The following is a 14,753-nucleotide window of genomic DNA, read 5'->3' as shown; positions in this document are numbered from 1 at the left end:
AACATGCAGCAAAAGCAAAAATGTGCCCCAAGTTCTAAAAATAGCATGAAGCTCTGATACCAATCTAAAACCAAGAGACTGCCAGGTCCTGGTCCATCCGCCCAACCTTCCTTTAATAGGCTCCTAGCCACCTTCGGACCCCTTCCCACTGGCAGCTGGCCCTTGGCCGAGTCCGTGACCCCTTGGTTGGCCCTTGGCCTGACATTTGGATTCTTGGCATTGTTTGAACAACCATCTCTCCCATCTTCTTAGAGAATTCCTTCATTCCAAAAGAGACATTGCATCATCCAATGATATGTACACATCTTTGGTAGCACATCTAGTCCACACCATCTGCATCTTCTTAGCAATCGGTATCCATCACTCGGAGCCAAAGGGTTCCAATATAAGGCAACCACCATGGGAGTTTGTAGGCATCATGAGCCTACATTCATAGACACATCCATTGTAGATACAAGGATTCATCTAGCACTTCCATCATATAGCAATCTAGTTGAGGCTCCAAGAGGAGACTCTATCTTTGAGGAGCTACTTGATGGTTTTTGGATTCCAGTCTCTCCTCTTCTTGGTTCGGCTTGGATCTAGTCTCACTAGCTTCTCCTCATTGCGGCTGGTACTTTTGGTAGCCATCGAGCCTCCCCTCAGCAATTCCCTTACCGGCATCAATGCCCCATTGCTGCCCATCATCAATGTCATCAAGGTTTGCATTTTCAACCCTGTTATATGTGACAAACGTGTCGCATTATACGTCCTAGATCTGCGTTTTTGTAGCCACGTTTGAGCCCTTCATTCCTCTCACATTAAGAGAAAACATCAGCCCCAGATTTATCCCTTGTTGACCATCATCAATCCTAAATCAAGATGGATCCAATAGTGCATCAAAACAGCCCTCGAGGTACCTCTTTGCGAGGAGTTACTGTAACGACATTCCATTTATGCAATCAAAAGAAAATACCACATCGGCAACGGTGTGGGGGTCCTTGAGAGGGTTGATTGGGACCCATCGAGTGTCATTCTCCTCTTCTCTCTCTCTTTCTCCCTCTACACATCTCTATTGCTCTCTCGCATTCCCTTTCTTCACAAAAAGTAAAAGAAACCATCATTCATGCTAAAATCAATCATTGAAGCAAGGAAAGAAGTAAAGATTTGTGGAAGTGTAAAATCTAGATCTTCACCATATTCAATTCCATTGCACCTAACATTGGGATCAAAGCTTTGTGATTTTGCACTAATCCGCTAATCTTTGAAAATTTTTTTCTCTATAGTATTTGTATGTTATTGTAGTGCTTGGTCCAAGGATGCTTCTCTCAATTAGGGACCTGCCATTGCATGTAAGACCCGAGGTAGGACCATGCACCTTGAGTGTTGGAAATGCAAACACTATAGACTTGGGGTTACAGTTGTGTAGCACCTATGAGAGGGTAGTTCAATTGGTGTGCATGCTTGACCACCTTGATATAAAGAAATCCTAGCATGGATATTTGCAGTCATAATTTCTTTGACGTGACAGATCGCATCATTGAAGACATGCATTGGAAATATGAAGTTGTCAATCACGAGTATCAAGATTTGTTAGCAGGTTATGACGACAAAGGAAGGTGCTATCCAGCTCAGCCTATCAGCTTTGAAGTCTTGACATTGTTTGAACAACCATCTCTCCCATATTTTTAGAGAATTCCCATATTCAAGAAGAGACATTGCATCATCAATGATCTGTACACATCTTTGGCGGCACATCTAGGTCAACACCATCTACATCTTCTTAGCAATTGGTAGCCATCACCTGGAGTGAGGCAACCATCGTGGGATCGTGTGCCTTGAGTGTAAGAAATGCAAACATTGTATACCAACAGTTACAATTGTGGTGCGCCTACGAGAAGGAAGTTCACTTGGTGTGTGCACTTGACCACCTCCACATAAAGAAATCCTAGCATGGATATTTGAAGTCATAACTTCTTCGACATGACAGATTGCATCATTGAAGACATGCATTGGAAACATGAATATTTTGATGAGTATTAGGATTTTTTAGCGGCCTATGATGACAAAGGAAGCCATTATCCAGCTCAACCTATCAGCTTTGGAGTCTTGGCATTGTTTGAACAACCATCTCTCCCATCTTCTTAGAGGATTCCCATATTCCAAAAGAGACATATTCTGTGTAGGACTGTGGACCTTAAGCGTAGGAAATGCAAACATTGTATACTGAGGGTTACAATTGTGGTGCACCTACGAGAGGGTAGTGGACTGGTGTGCGTGCTTGACCACTTTGACATTAAAAAATCTTAACATGGATATTTGAAGTCATAACTTCTTCCACATGACAGATTGCATCATTGAAGACATGCATTGGAAATAAGAAGATGTTGATTTCAAGTATCAAGATTTGTTAGCGGCCTATGATGACAAAGGAAGCCGCTATCCAGCTCGGCCTATCAGCTTTGTAGTCTTGGCATTGTTTGAACAACCATCTCTCCCATCTTCTTAGAGAATTCCCATATTCCAAATAAGACATTACATCATCCATGATCTGTACACATCTTTGACAGCACACATTTGGTCAACTTTGCATCTTCTTAGCAATCCGTAGCCATCACCCGGACCCAAAGGATTCCAATTTGAGGCAACCAGCACGAGAGTTTGTGCGCATCATGAGCCAACATTCACAGCCACATCCATTGGACAGAAACAAGGTTTCATCTAGAGCTTCAATCATACAACAATTTAGTCGAAGCGCCAAGAGGAGCCTCTATTTTTGAGGAGTTACTTGAAATTTTTGTATTCGAGACTCTCCTCTATCAGTTAGGCTTGGTTCTCCCCGTTGCGGTCCGGTACTTCGGCAGCCATCAAGCCTCGCCTTGGAACTTCCCATGCTGGCCATGGGCATCGATTGATTCATTGTTTCCCATCATCAATGTCATCAAGATCTACATTGTTGTCCCTGGTTTATGCGATAGATCTATTGCAATATAGATCCCAAATTTGCATTACAACCAATTTTTAACCCTTCATTCCTCTCATATTGGGAGCAAAAATCAGCCCCAGGTCTACCCCTTGTTGACCATTAGAAATCCCACACCAAGATGGATCCAATGATGCATCAAAACAACCTCAAAGGTGCCTCTTTGTGAGGAGTTACCATGGTGACATTCCATCTATGCAGTCAAAAGAGAATAGTGACATCGGCAACAGTGTGGGGGGTCCTTGAGAGGGTTGGTTCGGACCCCATCGGTTGTCGTTCTCCTCTTCTCTCTCTCTTTCTCCCTCTATACCAATTTTCAACCCTTCATTCCTCTCACATTGGGAGGAAAAATCATCCCCAGATCTACCTCTTTTGACCATCATAATCCCACATCAAGATGGATCCAACGATGCATCAAAAAAGACTCGAAGGTGCCTCTTTGTGAGGAGTTACCACGGTGACATTCCATATATGCAATCAAAATAAAATACCACATCGGTAATAGTGTGGGGAGTCCTTGAGAGGATTGGTTGGGACCCCATCAAGTGTCGTTCTCCTCTTGTCTCTCTCTCTTTCTCCCTCTATACATCTCTATCGCTCTCTCTCAGTCCCTATCTTCACGAAAAGTAAAAGGAACCATCATTCATGCTAAAAGCAATCATTGAAAGAAGGAAAGAAGTAAATATTGGTGGAAGTGTAAATTCTAGATCACCACCATATTCAATTCCACTACAATTGACACTAAAGCTCCTTCTTGAATAGGAATGCTTCTTCTACTACTTTTCTAGTGTCTTTGAGACCTATAACATGCACATGAAGGGCTCTAGTCTCTCTCTTTTTCTTTAATAGGAGATAAAATGTCTTTAGAGAAGCTTTGTGGATCATTTTACTTTTAACTAAGACCTAAAATTTTCAAACATATCATTTTGATTGATCCCACCTCAAGTCGAGTGGGGCTAGTATTGGTGTTGAAGAGCATGTTACAAGGTGCCGACGTTTTGCGGGAGAAAATAGCAGAGGACATCATAGAGTACGAGCAGCTCCCGGACAAGGAGTTCGAGGTTACCATATGCTGACTATAGGAGGCCTTGAGACATGTACACCTAGACAAGCGCTCTTCTCAAGACCCTTCAGTAGGAGGAGCACACATGTTGAATCTCTTTTTATATAAAGTATGTATGTATGTATGTGTATATTGTGCATTTAAGTATATCATTTTGTCTCACCAAAATGAGATAAACTCGTGATAATAGTAGGACCCCTCTTCTAGAGCGAGCTACCACTACTCAATCGTCAATACAGACTACTCAACGGCAACCGGATGGCAAGGTATTTAATTTAAAAGTATAATATTCCATTAACATTGATCTAATTATCTTTTTGTTAATTCATGCATGTAGTGTTCCTTCCCTACGAGTCCAGTGGCATACCTCTATGGCCTCAAAACCTTCTCTAACCTCGGACATCCACTCAGCTGGGGTCCCACATATCAGCCACACCTTCTTTGACCGTTTTGGACATGCCTCGGCTCTTACGATTTAGGGAAGCTACTAGAATTATACATGTATCAACTCACATACTTTGATCCTAATGTCTGGGGATGAACGATTCTCCCCTTATTTTGAATTTCTGTCCTCAACAATATTCTTGGTTATAAAATCATGCACACATGGCATGATGCAAGTTAAACTCACTCCTAGAAACATAATGGGAAGACAACAGCCTCACCTCCCAACCATAGAGCCAATATTGGCTCACCCCCAAGCCTAAGGGCCTGCAGCCAATGGGCTAGCCCCTGCCACAAGGGCCTGTGTCTCATACCACCAAGCCCACATCAGTACGGGTGTGCAGGCAAAGCCACCAAGGGTGTAGAGTCCAAGTGTGGTGATCACACAAGATGATTGAAAATGAGACTCAAGTCCTACTTATAGGAGTTCATAACCAAAGGGCTTCACATTGGTCGGACATACTGCAGGCACCCATCCTGATGTCTAGGGATGTAAGACTTCTCCCCTTATTTGGATTTTTTGCCCTCATTAATATCCTTGGTTACAACTTAACTGGGAAATCATGCACACATGACATGACACAAGCCTAACTCACTCCTGAACAGTTTATGGGTGAACATCAGGCTCATCTCCCAACCATAGAGCCAAAATAGGCTCACCTCCAAGCTTGGGAGCCTACAGCTAGTGGGCTAGCCTTTGCTACAAGGTCCGATGTCCCTAAACTCTAAACCCTAAACCTACAAAAGAACATAGCAGGATTTAATTATCTGTTACAGTCTAGCACCAATCTTAGTTAGCGCAGGACCTAGCCTCACCCTTGTGAACCTCTAGCAAGATGGGTATGCCTAGCCAATTCATAGTTGCATACCCTCTGTTGCACAGTACACGTCAAAGTTGACAATGCTAAATAAAAATAAAAGGGGAGAAAGGATAACAAATAAAAATAAAGTAAATAAAAATATACAGTACCAAATTCTACTCGATGTAAAAATTTAAATAAGGGGAGTTTGTTCTTAGCAATTCAAGGTTCAAGTACTCATTCCTTTGAATGAACTAGAGTGCTCACTGTCTTATATGGCAATATGTTCTTTAGGGTTCAATCAAGCTCAGGAAGAGATTAATGATCAATTCGATCCTTCATTGCTTCTTGAAGCTCTTTAGTTTGTCAAGTTTGCATCAAGAGAGAGAGTGTATGGCAAACCAATCGAGGATGGATTAGGCTCTCTCAAAGGCTCAATGTTTAACTCTAGTGCCAGATCTTCCATTTCATCATCTATTGCATCAATGTCACTCTCTTCTTTGTTAGAGTAGTCGTCATGTGCTAATGCTACTAGGAGATGGGAATGCATAGAAGTTGTGTCATTCTCTTGAGTTACATCATCTGAGATACCATCTAAGTTGGTGGTGTCAAATATCTGACTGGAGAATTGATAGGCATGAGTTTACCATGGACTGAGAGAATTTGGTGAACTGTATACTCAAAAAGTCTACTCACAACGTGCTGGCAAAATATATGGTTCTTGTGTTGTCCATATAATGGTTTTCAAGAGTCACTGTCCAAAACCCAAATGGCTCTTGTCTCATTGTGTCGCTAGCCCCTTTATACTCAACAAGAACCAATCAATCTCCAATACAATCTATTTCAAAATGCCTTAAAAGAAACTTCGAAGTTAATGTCAAAAATTTGTGTATATCTATAAAATCTTATAACCCGCTTGCAAACACAGAAGTTGAGTTCATAAATACCTATGGTTCCCACATAACCAAGCTCCTCATCAATAGGGTTTGTAACTATTACACTTGCACGTGATTGCTGCTTAAAAGATGAAACAATGTAAGAATCTTGAGTAACGCATCATTGATCAATTTTGTCGACTCGAAGGTGTACCACATGTTGTTATACGTGGATACCTAAAAGTACAAAGTAAAGTACATAAACTTCAAGAATATTAGAGATTCACACAACTTTATAATATACATTCATAGAGAAATTAAACAAGTTCATAAATCTACATTCAGAGAAGAATTATTACATCTCTATCACAACCAAATCCAATCTCTCTCTACCCATCAATGATGTCTTCTCCCTGCAGAATTTCATCTCTCATATATTTAGATAACCAGTTGCCAACTCTTCACCTTCTTTGTGGGTTGCAAAATTCTTGGTACTCTTCAAAAAATCATTCCATACACTATGAGTTGTAAATGACAAATGTGGGTATGCTCAAGCATTCTGTAAATGTAAAATGACGAACGTGGGTATGCTCAAGCATTCTGTAAATGTGAGCTTGTGAGGAATGCCCTTGCCATAGAACAGCTCATTTGACAATGTAGGAGACTCTTCCATTGTCCATCTTCAAGGAGTAGTTATGTCAACACGCTCAAGGTACTCTAAAAGGTAACACATGCACTCTCCAAGCACCCATCCCTTGGCCATTCAACCCTCTAGTCATGCTTTTTGACAAACAAGCCGCTTTAAAACTCCCATAAATCTCTCAACCCAAAACAGCCAACGCGTGCAATCTCTATCTCATCCAAGAGATGAATGAGTACATGGACTTGAATATCGAAAAACAAGCTCCATGTATTTTCTTTTCTTTTGCGGTATTGACCTTATATCAATCTCCTTAGACATGATCCATTTATAAAAAAATAGAAGAATAGTGTGTGAAATGTTTATTAAAAGTTCATATAAAAACATCTACAAGCTATACACATATCTTTCTAGCTAACCTCAACGATAGATAACATCTCGAATACCACTCATTAAGAAACCATCAATAACAAGAGGGAGAACATGCTACATGTTATCAATTTACAGTCAAATTAATATCTCTTGGTTGGAGGAAAGAGTTGTTACGATTAAAAAAGTATTGGATTACATTGAAGAAATTATGTGGAGCTTGATACTTCAAAACAAAACACCATCTACACTTCTTTGCCACTTCATCGGATTGTCCCTTCCCTCTCTGGTAAAAAACCCCAACATAGTGCAGAAAGGAGACCCTTATAGGGTCGTTTTTTACAATTTTGGCAAGTTTTCCCTCACCGAACACATGTTCGAGTTCACTTTAGCAACCTCACATGCATGGTGATTTTTTTATTGTAGGGCAGTTATGCCTCGTGTCGACTTTCCTTTTTCTCTCTCTCTTTGGACTGCATGGCACCCACCCTCTGGAGAGCGGGGGGGGGGGGGGGGGGGGGGGGGGGGGGGAGGGGACTTCCTCTTGTACACCACCAAAAGGGGAAGGTCCTATGGCCCCCCTGTATGAACCTGTCCTAATCGACTGCACCAACGTTGACCACCACAACCAGGGACAAGCACAACGCCACCGACAATAGCCAAAGTCGCCACAACAAGCATCGCACTACCCGCCCGAGACCGACAACGCCACAACACAGCACTCGTCAAGCAAGGAGGGGGAGAGAGCCATAGTTCTCCCTTTACTCCCTTTGGATACTACACGAATGGCCATGCTTTTCTATATATACCCCGTGCTACTGCCCATCACCCCCATACGTGGATTAATTTTTGCGCCACATGGCAGCTTCACATGCATGTACCCCTTGGAAGTTGAACAAAAACCATTAAAACTCTCCAAAAAACTCCTCTTTTTTTGCAACACTTTGGAGTGTTCCCATCTTCTGCTCCAATGTCACTTTTTCCTCCCATAAAGCCATGTTGGAAGTAAACACTGCTAGCTTCAAACCCTAGGACCCCGCTACATTCCAACAGCACGACGACCATAAACGATCGGCCCTAATACGAGAAAAAATCATCTACAACCACATCTCCTCCACCAACTATCAACGTCAGACTTCGACATCTTGGTGATTGCAACTACGTTTAGTGAGCCATCACTTCCGGCTTGCTCCAAATGCTTCACACTACCTCTGCAAACCTTGAGGAGCTTGAAAAAACATCTAATGGAATACTTGTCGAGGTGATCAAAATGGTGCAGAACTAACCCCGACAAAACTTCAATTGCTCATATCTTGACCATTTAAGATCCAATTGCCAAACTACTATTGTTGAGAATCGAGTTTGAGTAAGAGTCCAACAAGGAAATTAGTAGAGCATTTTACACGAGCTGGATATAGGCTATATATCAAACATGGCATCTATACTTCCTTCAACTCTTCTAATTGGGACTCAAACTCTCAATACAAACCAACCCCCCCTGCACGCTACAAGAGATCTTAGGAATTCATCCCATGTAACATTCTCTCGGTAGCCTTGGCGTAGCAAATGCAAGTAGGGGCTTAGCCTTGGTTGTGATGAAGCCAGCCTTTTCTGACATGTCATGCTCTACATCATGTGGCCTCCAAGAGAAAGCATGGATCAGTCGAGCAAGGATAATGTGTACATTAAGCACGCCTAAGTTTTGGCCTGGGCAAACACGTCGACCTGATCCAAATGGTAACAGCTCAAAATGGTGTCCTCGAAAATCTATATTGCTATCCAAGAACCTCTCTGGTAAGAACTCATTAGGACTATCCCAAACCTTGGGATCTCTCCCTATTGCCCATGTATTCACAAATGCTTGTGTCTTGGCTGGCACTTCATAGCCAAAAATGTTGCATGGTTGTCGCGACTCTCTCGGTACTAGCAATGGCAGCACCGGATGTAGACGCATGGTCTCCTTCACTGTTGCCCTTAGATATGGCATGTTTTGGATGTCATCCTCTTCTACAATTTGCTCCTTGTCAGTTTTACTAGTTAGCACACATTGTATCTCTTCTTCCACCGCCTTCAATTTCGAAGGACTTGCCAGCAGCTCTGCCATTGCCCACTCTAGCACTACCCCAGATGTGTCACTTCCTCCTCCAAATATGTCCTGACATAGAACACAAACAAACAACTTAAAGCATGGTGCATATCTCTGTGAGTGTATGCTTGCGTACACGAGAGAGAAAATTTTCTTTTGTTACCAGCAGCGTCGCCCTAATGTGGGCATCTGTGATTTGCACATCTGGAGGACAGCTCAAGGAGACCGAGAGCAGCATGTCAAGAATGTCACCTGGAGGGTCGTATGAGCCTCCACGTTGTGCACGGCGCACATCGATGATGTCTTGCAAGGCAGTATGCAATTTGAGCCCTGCCTTCCTGCTACGTTTTACACAGCCTTGCAAGTCCATCCATTGTATCCAAGGGAAATAGTCACCTAAATTGAATGCACTCAAGGCTTCAATGACCTCCAAAATCAGTGGTCGCACCACAGCAATTTTGTCCCCCATAACCATTCTCGAGATGATGTTGTTCGTTGCTGCCTGTATATGTGGGCGTAGATGCACAGGCTGCCTGCTGCTGCCAATGGCGACATCTGGTGTCGAAGCTGTTGGGTTTCGACTCTCAACACATTCACCGACATCAGAATAAACGGACTGTAGAAACACCCTAACCTCCTCATCTCTTATGGGCTTGAATCTGTGGAGTCGGCGCGAGCTGAAGAGGTCAGACGCGCATAGCAGGCGGAGGAATTTCAGATTTGGGCCAAGGCTTGCGAAAGTAATGCCGGGGGAGTCGCCATAGACAGCATGAACAGTGGCAAGGGGCGCGCGGAATGCAAAGGCTTGATCATGTGTTTGCAAAATCTGGCGGGCAGTGTCGGGGGTAGAGGCCACTATGTAAGGGATGGAGCCCAACTTGAGGGACATAAGGGGGCCATAGCGCTTGCTCAGGCGAGCGAGAGCACGAGCAGGATTTGAGGAACCGGCAAGGAGATGTATGTGTCCGATGATGGGGAAGGCAGGGGGCCCTGGCGGTAGCTTTCGTATCCTTCTCTGCAACACAGCAACCGTTGTCCAAAGGACAGCTGTTAAACAGAGCCAGCTGGTTACCTCCAACAGCCAGGATGTCCCCCACGCCATCTCTCTCTCTCTCTCTCTCTCACACACACACACTCACACGCACGGTACTCTGAAGTCTGCTACTTGATAGGGCTGTGTTGAATTGTAAAGTAGAGTTCAAATTGAAGTTTTGCTTTCCTTCACAAACATGAAATAAGCTCAGGCCGGTTCAGACGAGCCGGCAGAAGAATTCTAGTGTCCACTTTGGAGAGAATCTATTGGGTAAAAGAAAAGAGTTGCGACACAATGCCCCCTCTCGTTTATAAGTGAGGGATCGACGACGGAGGCAAATTTTCGGCAGGGCGGGGTGTTTTGGGCCGTCGGATCAATGCAGCAAGGGGGGGGGGGGGCAAGAAAATAATGCACGTGACTCGCATAGCTTGCAGCATGTCGCGATAGGTGGACTAGATACTGTGCGTGAGTCCAGTGCGAGGGGTGGAGAGCTCAAGGTGCCACGCGAGCAGCGGGGAGAAAATTCGAGGGAAATCCCTTTTGCATGGCAGAGATGGGATCAACGGTGGATTCGTTCTCTGCCGTCGATCCCTTGAGTCTCACTCGTGTCGCTTATGGACGAGCCCCCCCCCGCGAGAAGGTTGTCACTTGCTTTTCAACTCACAATGCAGGCAAGGAACCTTGATCTCAGATCGTCTCACTAACACAATCACCACGCCATTCCGCATTGCTTAGAACAGATCCGCATGGACGGGGGTTCCACTCGTGAGTTGTTTTGTCTGCTACATACGGAGACATGGCTCCCCTGCAAAATACCCAAGATAACACAATATCTAGCATAAACTGACAAATCTGCATACCTGGCGATTCCCATAGCACATAAACCATGATGTATGCGAACAAAGAGACACTGAGAGCGAGACAGAGTAAAAGAGCACATGCAGACGCACCTCCTAGAGTAGAGTGCTACGCCAGCACAGCAAGAGAGAAGAGAGGAGAGGAGAGAAGAATACACAAACACTGGGTGCAATCTCCCCCTGTGCAAGAGTGACCATTTCCCTCTTGCACGTATTTCATTTATAGATTTCTTGAATGGTCAAAGTGAGTACAAACTGGCCGGTCGGTCATAAATGGCCAAAGCTCATAAAGAGCACTTGAATAATCAAATATAATATCCTTCTGCATAATCCATTATCTGCTAATGCTTTTGCCACCTGTCAGCTGCAATAAATGGATAAATATCAATTCCATAACATACCTCTCCGTTGGAAAGCAACTGTCCTCAGTTGCGAAGATAAAAATCTGCAAACCATACTTGTCAAAAACAATGATTAAAAATCTGTATCAAATAGTAAAAAATGCATAAAATTAAACAACATTGCTTATGCCTGCCGTCATCCACATACTACATATTCTAGTGTCCCATACTACTAGAATAAGCAGTATATGTCATACCCTGATGAATCAGGATATCATTGGTCACACTCATCATCAATCTCACAATGTCAAGTTTCATCACATAAACACTGCTGTAATAATCACCAGATACCAAATCCCAATCCAATTCCAATTCCACAATATAAGTCCAAATCTAAATCACTTTCATTATGTACCCGGCTAACAAAATCATACCAATTACAGTGGTGGCCAGCCATTGCAGCATGATTTTGTGATTGTTGTTGCCTCAACCAGCGAGTCTACACCAAGAAGTCATGCTGCCTAAATCGGCGAATCTGCATTTGGTATTGTTAAAAACTGTGAATCTACAGTTTGTTGGTTCTGCTGCCTAAATCAGTGAATCTGCACTAGATGAGCATTGACACACTGCCTAAATCAACGAATCTGTGTGCACGTGACCAATGGACGAGACAAGAAAACATTTACTAGTTGGTGGTGCCAAATTGGAGTATGTTGCGGACCCATAGTGCTGCACAAAATTGTTTCTCACTATCCATATCAGCTCTTGTGTGTAGTTGTATATTAGCTTGATGATAAAGTTGCTCAATTTAAATTTACATTTAGGGGAAGCAACAAGCGACAATGTGAGGATGGGTAATTTCACATACTGTGATAAAGAAGCAAAAGATCTCGTTCCTTTGAAATTATCCATTTGGATTATGCTGGTTGCAAACTAGTAATTGTGTGCTATAAAATACATGTACGAAATAAGAACAACTTAGAAGGAAGTAGAGAGGGTGAGTTGTATCATAGGAGTATGTGAAGCCAATGTATGACAATGTAATCACATGAGACAGAGGAATCATAATGACGAGAGGTTAAGGCAAATTATAGCAATAGATACATTGAAGAACTTACTCATTAAAGAGGATTAAAATGCTGTAGCAAAACATTGCAAAATTATGTAACTGGGGGTGGTTCGAAGAAAGGACTTGGAGTTAAATTGTCAAATGCGAAAGAAGTAGTTAAAAAGGAAGGTCAGTAGCAAAATAATCAGTTGGTTAATGTTAATAAAGATAGATAATTGGATTATCTAATAAAAAGTATAGACTAAAGCAAAGTACAAGTGTCAGACCACTGGTAATGCAAGTGTCAACAAGAGAAATTTAACAACTTTGTAGTATGCAGAAAGGTTAGATCCTACAATATTGTATAGCATCACTAGTAGAGGAATTAGGCAAAACTTATGTAATGAAGATCAGTATCAATTTGACAAGGTTTATAAATATAAGTAAAAGATGCTTCAAGAACGCGTTATATACATGTTGAAAACAATCACAGTTATTTGCCAATCTCAATATATATTAATAGTGTGTAATCAAGAAGACTAGCGGAAGACTCCAATGTCATTAATGAAAACATACAAATGAGATATTGATCTCGCCATATCTAGGTGTTAGTCGTGCTTAGTAAGTGGAGGAACTGTGTTTGTCAAGGAGAAAATATAAAAAGAGTAGTGGGAGTGTGAATATTGCCTTGTGAGAGTGAAGAATGTGAAGTGACTTGTTGGTGGATCCCAGTAGGATAGAAGAAGAGACTCGACATGGAGAGGAGAAAGTTGTACAACAGATGTGAGAAGCCCCCTATACTAGAGGTAAACTGATCAATAGAGTCATTATGCTTGGGAGCACAAGACGCCTATGTCTATGAGGGCCACCCCATCAGTGATGGAGGCTCGAATAGAGGATCTGGACAATTTTGGCAAGGCATGGGAGACATCCAATATGACTATATTATTGTGGAGTTGATGGTCTTCAGTGTGATCGATGCAATACATCTCGGGACAGTGCCCGATGCAAGCCAGTCGCATAAGACACTGATGTTCAGTGTAGCCGTTATGTTACTGCCTTTTATTTCGTACCCAGACATGGTAGGAGATCCAACAAGATTGTAGCACATTGATTTCATAGGTCATTTGGGCCTTTGGAAGGCGATTGATATAACCACCTTACCATACGTGGTTAATTTAGTAGCATTGGAACAATCTTAGGAGACCTTAAGAAATCACTGAATGAGTGGAGAATCATGTGGGATAACTTCAAAGGTGAAGGATGGTCTGCAAATATATATCTATATGTATTATCAAAAAGAAATTCACAGTGATGCAGCAATCGAGAACGCTATCTCGGTTCAGCACAGGAACTGCCGAGATGGCCCAAGACCGACGATGGTGACTGGGATTATACATGATGGCGCGATAATAATAATAAATTGAAAAAATAGTCGATGATGGAAAATTTGAACCGCCCCACAAATTTAGTGTGTATGCTTTGTGTTTTGCGGTTCTTAGAGTTGTACCCATATGTCCCTTCTGTCAAGCTTCCAAGCTGTGGCCCGTCGACGGCACGCCCACTAAAAACTCCCCTGAGTCTCGTTCATCATGCATGCAAGTTGGGCAGATTTTAATATTGGAGTGCATTGTGAAAGCATTACTGCGACGCCAGCTCTGAACATTGAGAAATACTAAACACTTGAGAAAGGAGAACTAGGCTGCGAGCTTGGGCTCAACCTGCAAAACCGGCAACAAACCAGTTCGTGGCGACGTGTTGCAAGCTTTTCCCATGCTTCTTCTATGGCAGCCCTGCAGTGGGAGAGGCGGGGGGAGAGAGAAAGAGACTGGGAAAAACTCACAATTCAAGGAATTCACAAGGTCATCAAAGGTAGAACAAATATGCTGCTTTTGATTTATATTCTTCCTGAGCTAACCCTATTTTTTTTGTTGTCGCTTTCATGTCTACTTTGACCTCAGATGCCAAAGGATTCTACACACACACTTTTCTTCGGTTTCTGTGTTGACAGTTTCTCTGCATGTACTCTAAATGCAGGGCTGCAGTAAAGCTTAAGGTATTTCTCCGTGCAGGTTACCCTAATAAAGGCGTGTGAGATACAAACTGACGTGCCATTATTTTTTTCTAGAAACACAGATCAAGAAAGCATGTCATCATCGCGTGGATGCAATATGGCCTGTAGGTGCATGTACTTACTCGAAAAGTGTGTCCCCGGCTGATGGTCTCCATCCGTGC

General features: G+C 42.8%; 1 protein-coding gene across 1 annotated transcript; it reads right to left on the bottom strand.

Moving 5' to 3' along the window:
- Window positions 1–8,446: 8,446 nt before the first annotated feature.
- LOC147433106 (cytochrome P450 93A2-like) lies at window positions 8,447–10,361 on the bottom strand. The gene is made up of 2 exons (XM_086492802.1): window positions 9,403–10,361; window positions 8,447–9,308 (listed from the first exon to the last, which is right to left on the bottom strand). The coding sequence occupies exons 1-2, from the start codon at window positions 10,339–10,341 to the stop codon at window positions 8,679–8,681; spliced, it is 1,569 nt and encodes a 522-aa protein (XP_086348928.1). The 5' UTR covers window positions 10,342–10,361; the 3' UTR covers window positions 8,447–8,678.
- Between the last annotated feature and the right edge of the window lie 4,392 nt (window positions 10,362–14,753).

The sequence above is a fragment of the Adiantum capillus-veneris genome, chromosome 20 (genome assembly GCF_014529385.1).
Source record: "Adiantum capillus-veneris isolate H3 chromosome 20, ASM1452938v2, whole genome shotgun sequence".
NCBI classification, from domain to species: domain Eukaryota; kingdom Viridiplantae; phylum Streptophyta; class Polypodiopsida; order Polypodiales; family Pteridaceae; genus Adiantum; species Adiantum capillus-veneris.
This window is presented reverse-complemented; position numbering and strand designations above follow the sequence as displayed.